The sequence below is a fragment of the Notolepis coatsorum genome, assembly GCF_963971535.1.
Source record: "Notolepis coatsorum genome assembly, chromosome: 12".
NCBI classification, from domain to species: Eukaryota; Metazoa; Chordata; class Actinopteri; order Aulopiformes; family Paralepididae; genus Notolepis; species Notolepis coatsorum.
The window spans coordinates 25,581,043-25,600,194 of NC_140176.1; the positions used below are offsets into that span (position 1 = coordinate 25,581,043).

General features: G+C 47.0%; 1 protein-coding gene across 2 annotated transcripts in view; it reads right to left on the reverse strand.

The window, feature by feature from the left end:
* rsu1 (Ras suppressor protein 1) overlaps positions 1–19,152 on the reverse strand; it is a 98,119-nt gene that overhangs the window by 24,769 nt on the left and 54,198 nt on the right. For both annotated transcript variants that reach the window (XM_084326605.1, XM_084326606.1), the window contains exon 8: positions 17,086–17,218. In XM_084326605.1, coding sequence (XP_084182731.1) covers positions 17,086–17,218 — 133 coding nt within the window. The remainder of the gene's footprint in view (positions 1–17,085; positions 17,219–19,152) is intronic.

Below are 19,152 nucleotides of genomic sequence, written 5' to 3' on the forward strand. Positions count from 1 at the left end.
GGACTGTGTGGCACTCTGTCTGAGACCGCAACGGTCCGATACCACCGCCTAACGCCTTGCGGCCGCTATTACACTCCATTTGAAACTATGTGGTTTGTTTTCCTGGCCGAGCTGCAGCGTGCAGGCGGGGTCTAAACACTCCAGACAAGCGCTTATAGGGATGGCATTGACGAGTGTCCCCGCCCCCCGTTCATTTTCTTTGGTGGATAACGTTGGACACACGACCGCGACCAGTATTTGGAATGGCGATCAGATAATTGGATTCTTCTTTTTGCAGTACATCATAGACAAGGTAAGGACTATATATTATCAATCTTGCGTTGATCCGATATTTTTCCCCCCGCGATCGCAGCATGTGTCTGTGGTGTGGGTGTGGGCCATGTCCCGTTGGCTACGATCAAAGCACTGAGGGCCGGCTCCCCCCCCCCTTTCGTGCATGCATGAGGAAACATAATACAGATAATCTAGCGCTGATTTCAGATTGATTCAATAATCAGGCGAGAAATGTCACGATTTATAATGAAATGCAGTAAAGTGCTGTTTGACAGTTTCCTGGGATTACACAGGATCACTCTAAAACTATACTCATATTCACCACGGTATAAAACGAAAATGTATGGATGAAAAAATAATCTGTTTTTTGCATGTTGACCGGAAGAAACTCACTGACAATCGACGTTGTTATTAGATCCATAGCTATAATATTTAATATAGTTTTAGCACTACAAACACCAGCATCTACCCCCATTGCATTACAGCGCTGGCACAAACGGCCATACGCCCACAGCGCCATCTGGCGCTCAATGTGTTAACGGCTGTTAAGATGTTTTGAAAAAGTGAAAACATAACAAAAAAACCCAGACCAGAGCCGTTGAACAATTAATTTTTTTGGAAAACAGAACAACAGAGAAAGAGAGAGAGAGAGAAGGAGGGATGAATAAAAGATGCGGGTGGAATACAGTGTGTGTGTGTGTGTGGGGGGGGGGTATGTTCATGTATGTTAATGTATAATGAGAGGGACTAGGCCCATCGGCTTGGCTGGCCTGTCAGTCCGTCAGAACACCAACCCTCTCTTTCTCTGTCAGTTTAACAAGCGGCCCCATGAAATATACATGACAATATACATGACAGGTTAACCCTCGTGCATGCATAGCACACGCATAGGAATTCAGTGCCCTTTCTCCCACGTGCACACTTGTGACTATACAGTAGGCAGGCTCATACAGTCTAGAGTGGGGAGTGTGTTTGAGCATGAGAGAGAGAGAGAGAGAGAGAGAGAGAGAGAGAGAGAGAGAGAGAGAGAGAGAGAGAGAGAGAGAGAGAGAGAGATACAGGGTTGGACTGAACTCTATCCATCCATCCTTCTCTTCTCTGTTTTAAGTTTAAGGTGGTGTGGTATGGCTACTGCTGTCATCATAATGTGTAAGGCTCATTTTCATTGTTTACACCAACAATTTTTTTTAAATCACGCTGTGTAGCTTAGCACAAATGAATGTAAGCAGATACAGACCACTAGCTTAGCCATTGGACAAAAACACCTATCCCAAAATTTTAAGCTACGCTAGCTGATCCGTATCCGCTTACATTCATTTGTGCTAAGCTAGGCTAGCTTGCAACCAGATAACTTACTACTGAACGCACAGAGAGGAAATTGGTATCTATCTTCTTGTCTGACTCTGGAGAAGATGGTAAATGCAAATAGAATAGAACACCTTGATTCTCTCAGGAGTTGTCAGCCTTGTTTAAAGAAAGGAGCAGTGCTTGGTCTCGTGCCACACTCTCAGGTGACACTTAACATCGGCTGTCATTCAAATTGGTTAGAAATAAATGCAGGGAGAAAAGCAAAGTCAGACTTTTTTATTTATATATACTGTAGATCTTATTACTAGCTCCTACTTCAATGTCTTGAAAGTAGCTCATTTGAATAAAAACAAAGCCACAAATTCCCTGCCTAAGCATATCAAGTATGATGACGTGTGATTTCAGACCGAAATGAGATTTGTTTAACGTTTAACAAGCAGGGTGTTGCAAAGGGTCAGATTAAACTGAATATATATATTTATCGTTTTGATATACCTTGTATATTATTTGTATATATACACGGAATATCCCTTTACCCGTGTACAAACCAGAGTAATATTCGCTCTCCTATTGGACAGCGACCCCAGGCGCCAACGACCAAGCCCCCAACGGCAAGTTCAAAGGCAACTCCGGGCATGTCGGTACATGCCCAGAGTCTGCGTAGTAATACGAGACAAGAACTGAGGTTGGCACTAGATATTCACCTTACGTATAAATACGGCGCAGGTGTAAAAAGCAGTAGTCTTACCAAAACCTTAATGCCTTCACCACGAGTCAACGTGCAGTGAAGTGAGCAACCTTGCAGCTAAATAGAGCATTGAGAACCGCGTGCGAATAGAATGCTAAAGTGTCAGAGTTTAACGCAGTAACGTTGAGTTCGACTTAATCTAATGTGAAGTAATAGTCGATCATTTATAGTGTATCGTGCGGCTACAGTTCTTCAGTGACCAGCATTACCATCGGTTCGTCGTGTATTTAGCTAGTGCACTTATCCAGGCTGTGCGGCCTAAATCCGTGCCCACACCCGAGGAGTCCTAGGCGAGAACCGTTGGATATGTACACAGGAGAATCTACACCGGCGAATGCAGAACCATTTCTGGTTGGATTATATTGCTTTGGGACCGTGACCACTGGAGAAGAGCACCGTTGATTCCACTGTCGTTTGGGATTTACCCCCGTGAGGATCACCACTCGGGCCCGCCTCTTGGAAGGGGCTGGCTAGCTGTCGTCAATGCTATCGAGCATATTGGATTACAACTGTTGCTTTGTCTGCTGATCAAGGGAGTACATGCACCGGCTCCTGTATCTGGAGCCTCGTTATTCCTCGTTGACCCAGACTTTGTACCCGAACATTCCTCTACCCCTACCGGCCTTACACCCCGGAGGGAACCCCCCAGTGTCTCCAGCTGGTACCGGTGTGGCCCATATAATTGCTATACCACAGGTGGCGTCAGCTTAGACCCATCCTAGTATTCCTACTATTCTCATTGACTTATGCTCTTGACTGACTTTACGTATGTTCTTCGCCATACAAGCGCGAGCCTAATTCTCAATCTGTAACCTAACGTTGCTTAATAATAATAAATAACCCTCCAATAGAACTTTATGTGTCAATGCCGTATTCTTGTGTGGGTGTTCATCATATATATTCATGTACTGTATGGCCAGTAATTAAAGTACATAACTAGTAGTGGTTTAATCTATCACAATCTTTAATACAGTCAGGGTATTGTAACCCCTCAGTTACAATTGGTCCTTCGAGCCGGATGGTATCAGTGTAATATTTAATATAATATTAATATTAACCATGGCCAGCGGTGAACACTCCCCAAGCGGCTCTCCCAAGCTAGAACGCCCGCAGCGCAAACGTCAGCCACCTCCCTATCTGGAGGAATACGCTGTCGTTCTACTACCTAGCTCATCTAAACGGACGTTAAATACGGATAAAGCGGATAGTCAAAGCATGTCAAATCCTATCGACCAGGCGACCCTGCCAGTAGAGACCCCAGTGGGTTCTAACGAAACTGACCAAGCTCACGGGGGGGACCAGGTGGGACATGACATGACTATACCTCCAGACAACGTCACCGGGATAGTCCCCGGAGAGCTCCAGGATAAAGAAAGCGCTCCAGGGACAGAACCCGACACACGACCAGAAGAGAAGCGCGCCCAGGAGATGGACCTCGGGGCGCGCCAGGAGAACAGATCTCCAACGAGCACTGTCAGAAGCCGATCACCTCCGTCAGTGTCATCCCCCAGCGAGGCGGACCAGATACTGGCGCAAGCCTTCATCGCCACCCTGACAGCCTCCACCGAACGCGATCGACTTCAGGGTGAACGCGATCGACTTCAAGCAAAGGCGCTTAGTGAGCGCGAACACTCCGCCACGGAAAGAGAGCGCCTCCACGCTCAACAGACAAGCGAGCGCGAACAATCTGCAGCGGAACGAGAGTGCCTTCACGCGCAACTCCAAGCGCAAGCCCTTAGTGAACGCGAACACTCTGCAACCGAGCGAGAGCGCTTCCAGGCGCAACAAAGGAGTGAAGACGACCGCATAAGACTGGAGGAGAGACGCCTTCAGACGGAAGAGAACATAGAAAGAGACCGCGCCAATGCACAGCGCGACGCCGCCAATGCACAGCGCGACGCCGCCAATGCCCAGCGCGAAGCAGAGCGCGACGCCGCCCATGCCCAGCGCGAAGCAGAGCGCGACCGGCTGCAGGCGCAGATGATAGAACAATTGATTGCCAGGGCGACACCCCCTCTCTCCGCACGGAGCTCCCGGAGATCATCACGACAAGGGTCTAGGGCACCTTCCCCTACCCGACAAAGCGACCCGGGACCCGGCCAACAGGAGGATCCTGTCTACGTCTCCGAACCCCCTCCCCGACCGGTCCATACGAGACCCAGCCACCGGGAAGAACCGGCCTACGTCGCCGAGAGACTGAATAGACGACTCCAGGACCTAGAAGAGGAAGAGGAAGAGGAGGAAAGTCAAGCCCACCAGCAGCAACGTACTCTGGACCAGGAGGCCCAGTACAGCCCAGGCTTCAGCCCCGAGTCACTGCACTACAAACCCCCAACTCAACTCAAGGGTGAGTTTGACGTACAGTCAGCACCGAGGAACAGCACCTGGGTACCCGGCCTCTGGTACCCACCAAGTACCAACCCACGACAACACGTACGGGGAGACTCGCCCAGGAGGCCTCTTCCCCTACGCTCACCAATGTGCCAGCCATCCATGGCATCGTACCTTGGCACACCGACGTTCCCAGACTTTACGCACGAGGACAGAGCACAGTACACGGAATTACGGATGTGCTTGGAGACTATGATGTCCGACGTCCCTGATGAGTCGTACAAATATGCCATCCTCCTCAAGCATCTCAAGGTGCCCAGAGCGCATAATATAGCGCTGGCATATTCCAACTCAAGCACCCCATACTCCGCGGCTCTAGTGGCCCTCGACCAGCGTTATGGACGCATATGGGACTACGTGATACAAGAAATAAGAGATATCGACCGCCTCCCCCCAGCCAAAGACAATAGAGCATTGGATGACCTCTCTATCAAGGTACAATCCCTGGTAGGGATCCTGGGGTCCCAAAAGGAGAAAGGGAGATATGAACTATATGCTAACTCTAATGTGGAACGAATATTGGAGAAGCTCCCTCCAGCCCGCCAAGAGCGCTTTCGGCGGCAGAGAGACCACCGTGATCCCGACGGTCCCGAGCCATCCCTCCTAGACCTGGCCGCCTTCCTCGCAAGGGAAGTCAGCAGCCTACGACTGGACACGTTCGTGTGGAGTGGACCAAGCCCAAGAGATGGACCTCGGAGATCTAATGATAACCGCCGGTCAGTGACCGTTATGCACCAGGCCGAGTCAGTGCCGCAGCACAAGAACCACAGCACCCCCCCGACGAAGGGGAAGTGGAAGATTGTATGCCAGTACTGTGAAAAGGAACATTGGCTGTCTCAATGTGACACTTTCAAGAAGATGACCGCTGACGAGGTGAGTCAGTGGATCAAAGCCAACCGCCGCTGCTTCCGCTGCGCGCGCAGCCATATGGCAGCCGAGTGCCATTTAAAGAAGAAATGCAGCAAGTGCGACGGCGCCCACTTGGATGTCCTACATGACAGCAACAAGAAGAAACTCGTACCCCCAAGCAGCTCGAGAGTGAACGTCATGTATATCGACCCTGCGAAGAGCGGGAGCTCCCGAGTGCTCTTGAAAGTGGTCCGAGTGATATTAAGCTACGAGGACAAGGTCATGGACACTTACGCCGTCCTAGACGATGGGTCAGAAAAGACTCCTCCTCACATCCGCCGCAGCCCGGCTGGGTCTGCGGGGGAGCGAAGAAACAATGACAATCCGTACCATCAGAAGAGACCTGAAGACCATAAAGGGTGAAAATGTCTCCTTCACGATAGCAGCAGTCGGGCAGCCCGAGAAGCAGTATAGGATTACTAACGCCTTCACCAGCCAAGACATAGGCCTGTCACAGTACACCTACCCCATCCCAAAGCTGATGGAAAAATACGTGCACCTACGTCAACTACCTATACCGCTCATCGACGGCGCCACCCCGACCCTGCTCATAGGATCCGACCACGCACACCTCATCGTCCCAACGGACCGGGTCCACATCGGGCCCAGAGGCTGTCCAGCAGCGGTCGAGACCCGTCTAGGTTGGACACTACAAGGCCCCCTCTCCGGGTCTTCCAACCGACCAGCAGCCACTCGCTGCCTCCACTCAAGAATAAAAGAAGAAGACACCACCCTCTTACAGCACGTCGAGAGGCTATGGACATTAGACGCGATGCCCTTTAAGAATGAAAAGAAACTCGTTCGATCAAAGGAAGACACTTATGCCATAACCCTCCTCGAGCAGAGGACAAAGAGAGTCGAGGTCAATGGAGTGATGAGATACGCAACTCCACTCTTGAGGCGAGAGGGTATGCCCACCCTCCACGCCTCAAAAGAAGCGACAGAGCGATATCTACTGAACACCGAGCGGCGTCTAGCCAAAGACCCCACTCAAGCCACTGTGTACCGCGCTGAGATTGACAAGCTAATCACAGCGGGACACATAAAGAAAATTGACATTCAAGAGGCCGACCAGACGACCGAATCATGGTACGTGCCCCACCACAAGGTCCACCACAACGGCAAGGATCGCATTGTATTCAACTGCAGCTACCAGATCGGACTACAGAATCTGAATAAAGAACTCTTGCCCGGCCCAACACTCGGCCCCTCTCTACTAGGCGTGTTACTACGTTTCCGCCAAGACAAGGTGGCCATCAGCGGCGACATCAAAGGGATGTTCCTGCAGGTGCGACTAGTGGAAGAGGACAAGCCCTTGCTGCGGTTCCTATGGAGAGAGAGGATCGGGGATGAGCAACCATCCATCTACCAATGGGAGGTCCTCCCCTTCGGAACCACATGCAGCCCATGCTGTGCTACGTTTGCACTGCAAAAACATGCGACAGAAGACCCTGAAGCTGACGAGGAGGTCAGACAAAGTGTAGAGAGGAGTTTCTACGTGGACAACTGTCTGCAAAGCGTCTCGACGCCAGAAGAAGCCGAAGCCCTCCTACTCAAGCTCCGTGCCTCACTGATCAAAGGCGGCTTTGATCTCCGGCAGTGGGCCAGCAGTGACCCTCAAGTACTTCGCAGCCTCTCCCCAGAGACAAAGGCAGCAAGCAGCGAGACCTGGATGGCGACCATCCCAGGTGAAGCACAAGAAATGACATTAGGACTAGTCTGGCGCTTCAAAACAGACTCGCTCCATTACAGATACACACCCCTGACCACGGAGCAGGGAAGGTCGACCCCTCTGCCGACCACCAGACGGAGCGTATACAGAACACTCGCAAGGCAATATGACCCGCTGGGGTGTATCCTACCTTACACCACCAGGGCGAAAATGATTGTACGAGAGCTGTGGGACAAGGAACAGGGCTGGGACGACCCCATACCCGACCACCTCGCTTCCACCTGGAGAGAGAACTCAACTCGCTCCAAAATGTGAATATACGCCGAAGCTACTTCCCACCCACAGTGCGGCTGGAGACGTGCCAGATGGACCTGCACGTCTTCAGCGACGCCTCAGAAGTGGCCTACGGCTCGGTGGCTTACTTGCGGGCCCGAGAGGAGGGAGGAGAAATACACACAGCCTTCATCCTGGCTCGCTCAAGGATAGCCCCCCGCAGAATCACAGAGATCCAAGACTTAACAGAATCAGCGTGCTGGAGGTACGTGGACACGAAACAGAACCCAGCAGATGTCATCACACGGGGGATGTCCCTAGATGACCTCACACGTCACAATATCTACAGTGACGGTCCTGAGTTCCTCAAGCTCCCGGAAGAAGAGTGGCCTAACCACACCCCTCGGGAGGCTAGTCAAGAGGAGGCAGAGATCAAGAAATCTATGTTCTGTGGGTTGACGCACACACCAGTCCCCACTGACCCTAACATAGACGACTGCCCCACCTTTGAGAGTGCGCAGTTAAAGACATTCCTGTGGCACCACCCTGAGGTTCCCCCCACTACCGACATTAATGCAGCTAACTACGAAGAAGCAGAACTCCTTCTGCTACAGCGAGCCCAAAGAGACTCGTTCCCCGACGAGCTAGACTGTCTGCAGGGATCAAAGCCAGTCCCGTCAGACAGCAGACTGCTCCACTTGGCCCCTGAGCGCGACACCCATGGCCTCATCAGGGTGGGTGGTCGTCTGAGACGAGCCCCGGACTTAACGGATGACGTCAAGTTTCCTATAGTCCTCAACAGCCGACACAAGGTCACCGAGCTCATCATAAGGAAATACGACGAGGATGTGCACCACGCTGGGGCAGAGAGTCTTCGCTGAGATCCGACGTCGCTATTGGATACTGAACGGAAGAGAAGCAGTACGTCGTTTCCAGCGGACTCGACCAGACTGTCGCCAGTGGCGAGCACAGCCCAGTATACCCAGGAGGGCCGACCTGCCTCACCGCTACACCCGACCCGTGGCGAGGCTGATAGAGTTGCCAAGGCTCCCTGACTCCCTTGATGACGATCATGACCCACTGACTTTGTAGATTGCCCTACTCCCCACAACAGACATTGAGTAGTTGACAGGACTATTAATCTGCCTTCGCTTTAACTAATTAGGTGCGGACTAATTAGGAGGCGGCTGTTGCAAAGGGTCAGATTAAACTGAATATATATATTTATCGTTTTGATATATACCTTGTATATTATTTGTATATATACACGGAATATCCCTTTACCTGTGTACAAACCAGAGTAATATTCGCTCTCCTATTGGACAGCGACCCCAGGCGCCAACGACCAAGCCCCCAACGGCAAGTTCAAAGGCAACTCCGGGCATGTCGGTACATGCCCAGAGTCTGCGTAGTAATACGAGACAAGAACTGAGGTTGGCACTAGATATTCACCTTACGTATAAATACGGCGCAGGTGTAAACAGCAGTAGTCTTACCAAAACCTTAATGCCTTCACCACGAGTCAACGTGCAGTGAAGTGAGCAACCTTGCAGCTAAATAGAGCATTGAGAACCGCGTGCGAATAGAATGCTAAAGTGTCAGAGTTTAACGCAGTAACGTTGAGTTCGACTTAATCTAATGTGAAGTAATAGTCGATCATTTATAGTGTATCGTGCGGCTACAGTTCTTCAGTGACCAGCATTACCATCGGTTCGTCGTGTATTTAGCTAGTGCACTTATCCAGGCTGTGCGGCCTAAATCCGTGCCCACACCCGAGGAGTCCTAGGCGAGAACCGTTGGATATGTACACAGGAGAATCTACACCGGCGAATGCAGAACCATTTCTGGTTGGATTATATTGCTTTGGGACCGTGACCACTGGAGAAGAGCACCGTTGATTCCACTGTCGTTTGGGATTTACCCCCGTGAGGATCACCACTCGGGCCCGCCTCTTGGAAGGGGCTGGCTAGCTGTCGTCAATGCTATCGAGCATATTGGATTACAACTGTTGCTTTGTCTGCTGATCAAGGGAGTACATGCACCGGCTCCTGTATCTGGAGCCTCGTTATTCCTCGTTGACCCAGACTTTGTACCCGAACATTCCTCTACCCCTACCGGCCTTACACCCCGGAGGGAACCCCCCAGTGTCTCCAGCTGGTACCGGTGTGGCCCATATAATTGCTATACCACAGGTGGCGTCAGCTTAGACCCATCCTAGTATTCCTACTATTCTCATTGACTTATGCTCTTGACTGACTTTACGTATATGTTCTTCGCCATACAAGCGCGAGCCTAATTCTCAATCTGTAACCTAACGTTGCTTAATAATAATAAATAACCCTCCAATAGAACTTTATGTGTCAATGCCGTATTCTTGTGTGGGTGTTCATCATATATATTCATGTACTGTATGGCCAGTAATTAAAGTACATAACTAGTAGTGGTTTAATCTATCACAATCTTTAATACAGTCAGGGTATTGTAACCCCTCAGTTACACAGGGCATCTGTTTGATAAAACATACACAGGGCCCGCCCTGGCTGCTGGTCATGGTATGTGCTCAATGGATCATGCCCCCAAATGTTCTTTCAAACCCTTCACCCCTAGTGTTGTATTAGAAGCATTGCAAGCCATTGATACAAATAGTTGAAATGGCAAAAATCGATTATCTTATTTCCTGATCAGCACACCGTGCGTGTTACACATGAATAAGCAATCTGAGGAGGACAGCAAATTATATTAATTATAGCGCGATATTGCAAGTGACTCCCAGAAATAGTTCTGATGTTTGGACTAATGGACGGAGTCGAGGTCCAGCCAGGGGAGAATTTGGGGTCGGTCTCATGGGCATTGGGCAGAACGGCTCCGTATCCGGCTCGCGCAAATTACATGGCACCATTGTCGGCGAGTTTCGGCGAGTTTCCAAAACGAAAACACCCTTTCAGCGTTGCCGCCAAAACTGCGTTTCTTTTTAACTTGGACATGCAAACGTAATCATTCGAAAATAGAACGTGCGTGCGTGTGTGTGTCTCCAGCACAGGGAAGTGAGGAACATGTAGTGAGGTGAGACAGTGAGGTGTCAGAGGACTGGATAGTGGAGCTGTTACAACATGTCTAATGGTGAACTAGAACACTAACTACACACACACACACACACACCACACACACACCTTTCTCTCTCATGGTGTATCATACATATTTAACAAACTCTTTTTAGTTACAGTATTTTGTTGGCTAATCAAACATTTTATTTAATCAGAAACACTTTCAAATGACGTTTCTCACATGATTGTCACTCTGCAAGTGAACGAATGGACATCCAAAGTCCAACCAAATACTACTATTCCCACATGGGGCAATATTATTGTGCTGCCAGATATGTGACATGTTCCAAATCTACAGTAGGTACGTTTTTTTTTAAATTACTGCTCAAATGTGTGTGTGTGTGGGGGGGGGGATATTGCTTCTCCTCTAAAAGAGCTCCTGAAAGTGCTTGATGCCGTTTTAATTTCTTCCACAATGCCACAGCGGTTTCCCTGGGTAGGACTCAGAGACGGATTTGAATGAATGAAATTGGGATTACTGACCCAGAATTTGGGCAAGAGAAGAAATCTAGTTGCCTGGCCGACTCAAGGTCTGCTCGACATATATATCACCAGACAACTAGATATTTTATTTATAATACTAGCTGACGTCCTCAGGCATTTTCTATTACATTATCAAACCATAAAAAAAAAAAAAAAAATGGAGGTTTCTGGGCTGTTGAGGAAAAACCTTGCCTATATCTGAACCAATAAGCGATGAGTGGCTCCTTATTGTGTGGCCTCAGGCAGAGAGAGAGAGAGAGACAGAGAGAGCGGGAGAGTGATGCTAACCAGGTACAGGGTCAATGCCATTGAGAAAGGCAGACATAGGAAAACATGGTTTTACCAAGAGACTAAAAAACATGTGGTTACTGTACAACAGGCGAGGTTGAGAATTAGGTGTACTTTCTCCTACATTGTGGGGGGAAAAAAACATTCATGAGTCAGACGTTGAAAGAACCCTAAACTTTTCTCCATTAAGAGAGGAGAAACAAACCCAAGTCCTCCTTGGGGAGGGAGCCACTGCTGCACTAGCTGCCCAGTCAGGGGCGTATTTGACGCCGAGGACGGCGGATAGTGTCCCCCCCACGTTTTACCGTCCAAAGAGCTGAGTCTGACTACCTGTTCTATTATTATGCAAAGAGCAGTAGATGGGGGTCGCATTCTTGCCCTGCAAGGGCCAAGTACCCACTCGCTAAAGTACTTGTCTTTGCATAATAATAGCTCGGGTCGTCAGCCTATAGGTGTGTGTTAAAATACGTCAAACATATTGTTTACACTGTCTTTCTTCTATTATAACCCTCCCAAATCATATTCAGAAAGTATCACAGAGACTTCTATTGACCAAGGAATTAGTTATTATTTCGCGGTTTATTCACATAACGTTATATTGTTTACACTGTCTTTCTTCTATTATAACCCTCCCAAATCATATTCAGAAAGTATCACAGAGACTTCTATTGACCAAGGAATTAGTTATTATTTCGCGGTTTATTCACATAACGTTATATTGTTTACACTGTCTTTCTTCTATTATAACCCTCCCAAATCATATTCAGAAAGTATCACAGAGACTTCTATTGACCAAGGAATTAGTTATTATTTCGCAGTTTATTCACATAACGTTATATTGTTTACACTGTCTTTCTTCTATTATAACCCTCCCAAATCATATTCAGAAAGGCACACACACAACATATTCCAGTTAACGGTATATTTTTTTAATGATTCGTTATGGCGTAATCAATACTTCCATGCGTATAAATTGCGTTCGCAACCTCCGTGTTTTGGGGGTAGTCATCAGAAACCTCGGATCCGGGATTCGCTCCCATCCGTCGGGCAAGAACTGTGGGTTTTCAGCCTCTCTCTCTGGAGCTTAACGGAGTTTCTGGAGGAGTTTCTGGAGGAGCTTGTCGCGGCTCATGCGCATGCGCACGCTCAACCAATCAGAGAGGGGCTTTGCTCAACCAATCAGAGAGGGGTCTGCAGAAATAGAGTTCAACCAATCAGAGAGGGGTCTGCAGAAATGCGGCTACGGGCCCTAACCCCCCCCCCCCCCCCATCGACGTCACTCGCCACGCCCCCAAATCTGTCCCCGGCACACATTGAGAGAGAGTTACGCCAGTGTGCCCAGTATGTGTCAGCAGGCCATAGCCCGAGGGACCGTTGTGACTTAATGTCAAATCTGGTTTTATTCATGTATATTCTGTACTGTATTATATGTACTGTATTATACTTATCATTTGCATCACTTATTATTGTTTTGTTTTACTTCTTACATGATCATTTGTAAACTGCTTTGGCAACACTGTTAATTATTTGACATTCAAGTCAATAAAGCACCTTTGAATTTGAGAAAGAGTAGACAGAGACAGACAGGACAGAGTGAGACATCCAGTACAGAGACAAACGAAACAAGGGTGTGTGTGTGTGTGTTTGTAAGAGTTTGCACTGTGTCTAGGGAGTAATTAATCATAAATGAATATCGACAGGTGTCCACTAGCATGGTAACAGATGCAGACACTATTGAGTCGTCACCACAAGCCCTCCATCGTCCCTGTTGGACCGCTGCAGAGGAGGACAGTAGACGAGGACAGTTTGAGACACTTTCCGTCACGACTTCACTAATCAACAACGTCCATGACTGATGGGGGCAGTGTGGGAAAAAGGCAGTGCAAAAGCAACCAAACTTTTAAACCATTCACTTTGTTTAAAAAGCCTATAGCCGATTTGTCACAATTGTCATTTCAATCCATCCAAAAAAAAATCCCCCTCACAGAACACTGTTAGGCCCCGTTACAGATCTTTCACAATGGAACAAATAAAGCTTCAAATTCACAACTCTCCCTAAGGGACGGAGATGGTTGTGACTGTGCAAGAACGAGTGTAATTGTGGTAGATAAAACTTTGTCCCCTCAACCCCCAGTCCCATATTGTTGCCCCCCCCCCCTCCCGTTTCTATAAGAGTGTCCCCCAAATGTGAGTGAGGTCTCTTCCTTCCGGGTTTCGTAGCTAGTTAGTTACCCAACGTGAGAGTCTTCCAGACATACTCTGTCTATTTTGTATTGATACTTTCATTCCGAGTTAATAAGTTGTATTAACCGGATGGTAAATGGCTGCTTTTTTATATAGCGCTTTTATCCAAATCGCTTTACAATTTGTTACTCACATTTTACCCATTCACTCACATCGACAGCGGAGGCAACCATGCAAGGTGCCAACCTGCTCATCGGGAGCAATTAGGGGTTAAGTGTCTTGCTCAAGGACACATCGACACGCTGCCCGGGAGGAGAGGGAATCGAACCGGGAACCTCCGGATTGCCAGACGACTGCTCTACCTCCCGAGCCATTTACATTTACATTTACATTTAGTCATTTAGCTGACGCTTTTATCCAAAGCGACTTACAAGTTCTGTGCGACAAGACAGCAAGAAGGGTATAACTCTATCAGCTGAGTAACAATGTTCATCAAAGTGTTGCGTGTTACAGTGTAGGTTAGTTTATTAGGACAAGAGCCACTGTCGCCCCTGCTCCCCGGATCTCCACTGACTTGAGTAAGTTATTACAGCTTCGGCTACTTTACACCACATTCCCGGTTTAGAGAATTGATACTGTATGTATTGTCATGTTATCACGGAATACGGTATGAATATATATTTCCTTCAGCAATCCGTTAGCTTAGGCAACCTATCAGAGACAACATTATCAAGATAAAGCTCTTCTGAAAGCAGCCGAGTCCTTTTAAGTTACATACTGTGTCTTCTAAGTTTTCAAAAAGAATATCCAAATTAGGCCACTAACCCCCCCCCCCCCCATTCAATAAGAATGTGTCCCTCAGATCCCACTATGTCAGATTTCTGTTGTTCAATATGATTTAGTTAAATGTGTATCCGTCTGTCTATACTGTAGGTGGGTGAGATTAACAGTGGAGAAAGTCAAACCTAATATAAGAATAGTCATTCCTACACATTCTCTCACGGTGTGAGTGAATACAATAATAATGAGCAGGATACTGTAGCATTTATATTCCTCGTTCTGCTGGGGGGATGTCTGAAAGGCCCCTTGGGGGGATGCCCCGGACCCCGCTTGCGGATTCATCGCTACGGCGGGGGGGGGGGGGGGGGGGTTTAGTGAACAAATTCTCCCGTGGACATACAACAAGGAAGGAGATTATGGGCAGGGATTCAACAGCAAAGTGAGGCAGGCAGGACACAAGAACGTCGCCGCACAGAGAACCCAGATACAACCGAGAATAATCTCGAGACACGCTCACATTCTCGCACGCACGCGCGCACACAGTAGAGGGGGGGATCAGTTCCGCAGGCTGCTCCAGGGCTCAGCAGCAGTTTAAAGCATTCAAACAGAGGGATTTGCACCATCTCCCTTTCCCCCTTCTGCTTGTAAAAAGACAGTCGGTGAAACAACATGGCACCCGTTATTAAAAGTAGGATCGACCGCTCTTTTTCTTCCGTCTGGAAAGCAAGACGGCTTAAAACAGACACCGCTGCACTCTCTCACGTAGGACCTCTTAAAAAAGTGTTTCCCGTCTGTGGCACCCGTGCTATCTGTGTGCCGGATCTTACCGGGACAGGATCCTGGACCTCCCAGATTTGGACAGACATATTTGACCAGATCCGGCACATTCTCTGCCACTGTTATAATCTGTCAATATGTGTAAAAACGATGTAAGATTTAATGTCATCTACTTAATGGCATACAACTAATGTAATTTCCTGTTAAAGTTACTCATAAATCACTTGTTTAACACTTTGAATGCCCATCACGAGAATTCTCGTTCATTTTTTTTTATTAGCAATCTGAATTCATATTTCATCAACCGAGTCTACCGTTGGTAACCCTGCCCCGCCAGACGCTCAGATGTGAAAAAAGCGCCCCAGATGGTAATGCACCATTTTGGATTGGACTCAATGAAAATGGATGAGAAAAAAAAAACTCCGGAATCCACATTTTACTTCTCATGCATGTAACCGGAGCCGATCAGATTCATTCTGGACCCTCAGCACAGCGTGTAATATGTGTTTTACAGTATACACGTTGGATCAATAAAAGGATCGATTTTTGGAATGGCGATCAGGAATTGGAATAATCCATTTGGATACCATCTGATCTCAGGTTAGGAATCTATTTTACCAGTCTTAGGATAATCAGACCCGTTTTCACGGAGATATAAGCTTTTCCCCTATAATGTGATATGGCTGTTTGACTGTAAGAGCGATCAGGAACTGAGAGAAACGATTTTCAGCGTGCGGCACCAGCGTGCACACGTACACATATACTATCGATAATCTAGCGTTTATTTAAAAACGATTCATAAATAGGCCGAAAAATTACAATGTTCTAGAATATTACAGTACAGGGCGATTATCATGGAATCTTTTTATTTTTTTTGTGAAAACGAGGGCTTTTCAAAATGCTATAAAACGGAAATAAACCGATAAAAAAACAATCCGCTTCGACAATGTTGACTGGAAATGAGTCATTGGTAATGCGACGGACAGGTTAGACACATAATTTATAATTTAAAACATAGATTAGGCGATATTAATGCTAACATTGCAGTGGATGGTGGGCATTCAAGCACTAAATGTGCGCCCCCTGCTGGGCACTGAAAGTGTTAAAGGAGGCAGCACAAAAAAATAAATAAAAATGTCTTCTCTTACCCAGATTGCTATCTATTCATCCGGTTAGTTTCGGTGTGATTTATTGCGTTTTGGGGGATATCTGCTGTGGATATATGTCTGCCATCACTCCAGTACAAAATAAGGTGAATGGCACTCAAAGCCCCAAGAAGATGCAATCTCTTTCCGAAAATCATGAAATGGTTACTCAAGATAATCCTCAGACCTTGTTGTGAACAGATTAATTTAGGAACTATTTTCTATCAAAGTACACCCCCCCCCCCCCCCATAATAATACAATTGCAAAAAATGATTGTGGCGAATGTCATCACGATAATTACTGATGTTACTTGATTGCCTGTAGCCCTAGCGTAGACCAACTGGAGAGAAGCACAGTGCTTCCATGACAGTCTTTTATCAAAAACTACAAGATGCCTTATCTGATCTTTTTGCCGATAATTACATTAATCAACACCTACTCCACTTTTGTACAATTCATTTAACCCCTCTATTCACAACACTCGGCTGGGGAGGTTTCTGTGTCTCTGTGTTTATGAATATGTGAATGCTTGACAATTCTTCTGGCTTGATAATTGGATCGAGGCATAATCGTTTTCCTCCGTGGCTCGAGGAGATCAGTTGCTCTGTAATACATGTAAAGTCTGACTTACTACATGTAGGTCTCTCTATGAGACAGAGTCTGACTTACTACGTGTAGAGTTTGACTTACTACGTGTAGGTCTCTCTATGAGACAGAGTCTGACTCACTACGTGTAGAGTTTGACTTACTACTTGTAGGTCTCGGAACGGACATATTCGAAAACGTGGGAGACGCCTAGTTGGAACTGGTCAGCGATGGGCGTCACCCAGGGGTTGTTCTCTGCCTTGAACACCTGCTTTGGGCCCGTCAGATCCAAGTTCCCTGTGGAGAGAGAGAGAGAGAGAGAGAGAGAGAGAGAGAGAGAGAAAGAGAGAGAGAGAGAGAGAGAGAGAGAGATTAGCAAGCTGCTAACCATGGAGTCTATATATTTTAGTTAAAGTGTTGAGTGAAAGATTACGATCATGTCTTGTTCCCTTGTGTGCCTGGGTGTATTGTGAAAATTGCATTTTCTTGTGTATTATTTTCTTTTTCGTGTAAAAGAATTCCATTCATCTCCATTGCCATGAATGTTGTTGCCGACTCATCAGCGCCCCCGGTGGCTGACATAGAAAATACCATCCAATCACATGATCATTGATTTGAAAAGTGATCACACTTCCCATCTCCGATCAAACAAAACGTTATTCCCATTGGTCCTCAACTAATTGGGCACAGATGTCACTCTCCAATACGCTGTTATCTTGGGTTATAGGGAAAATCCACCCTGAAATTCACGTTATATCTACGATATTAAACAGCTCAGTTTTGAGCTGTGAAGATGAACAAGTTTCTCCTTAAGCTGCACAGCAGAGAGACGACACTCTAGTGATGATGTCATCAAGAGATACGTCCTGGAGCTGCTCCATAGACACTGAATAGTGGAAGAACTCCTAGGACACTATGACAGTAACCATGGAGTGATTTTCATCAGCTCATTGAAATGCGTACATAGCGGTCTAGGAAAATCAAGTGCATAAGGCAAAGAGGCATGCGCTCAATCCAAGCACAGGTGTTTGGCAGTGTTTAACTAGTAGTTTAACTACATTTTGCAGTAGTTTGCTGGTAGTTCAACTAATTAAACATCAACATTTTTCATTTCATTGTAGTTGTTAATGACCTTTTTTTCCTATTTTGAGGTGTAGTTAACTACTGAAACTAGGGATGTCCCGATCCGATCACGTGATCGGGATCGGCGCCGATCACGTGCTTTTCAGAGGATCGGGATCGGGATTTTTTTTTAATAAAAATCGGCAGTCAAAAAAAGTTTTTTTTTTTTTTTTTTTTTTTTTCAACAAACATGACCATGTTCACGTCTTAAACTCATACGGAGGCCTTAGTTTTTTACACCGTTGCAACACACACTTTCCCTTTAATTTTAGACGCTCACATCACAACAACACGTTGCTCCCCGAAACACGGTTATCCACTGACTTGAGCAGCTGCTAGAGGTTTGTAACTAAGCATTTTAAAATAGAAAGTCAAGCCAGTCCAACAGCAATTGCAATGTTTGCAAGGAGGACATTTCGCGTGGAGGAAAAACTCATGAAGCAGCAGGAGGCGGAGTTTTCAGACTAACTTTTCAGATAACGGCAATTATTTGCTGTGTGACTGAGGATTATCGTCGGCGTTTCAGACCAGAATGGAGCTAATCATTACGTAAGTCGAACACTGAATGTATACTAATGTGCAAACATATATTGAAACTTTTAATATTTCTCATATGAAGCACATATGAATGTAATAACAAGAGCCGCCGCGCTCGCGCCCCGGACTATAGGCAACAGAGGGGCTTCTTGCTCCGCCAGTTTCTGACACAAATGCGTCAACATTGATTACTAATGTGAAAGATCGGATCGGGAACGATCGGAATCGGTAGATATTTAAAATCACATGATCGGGATCGGATCGGGAGCAAAAAAAAGGCGATCGGGACATCCCTAACTGAAACGTCATACTATTTCTTTGTCTAAAGGAACAAGAACTGTGAGATACTGGTCAGTGCTCATGCGTCTTAAGCCGGACATATTATTTGGGACAATGCGCTGAGAATCGGGTGCAGGGATTGCCTGGAGTTCACTTTTTCAGACATGTAACAGCATTCAATTCTCCATGACAGATGTGTTCGGACATTCTTTAGGCAACATTTTAGTTTAGCCGAGACGCGGCACCTAGGTAGAGTGAGGGCACGACACGGAAAGCCTACCTCATCCACCTGT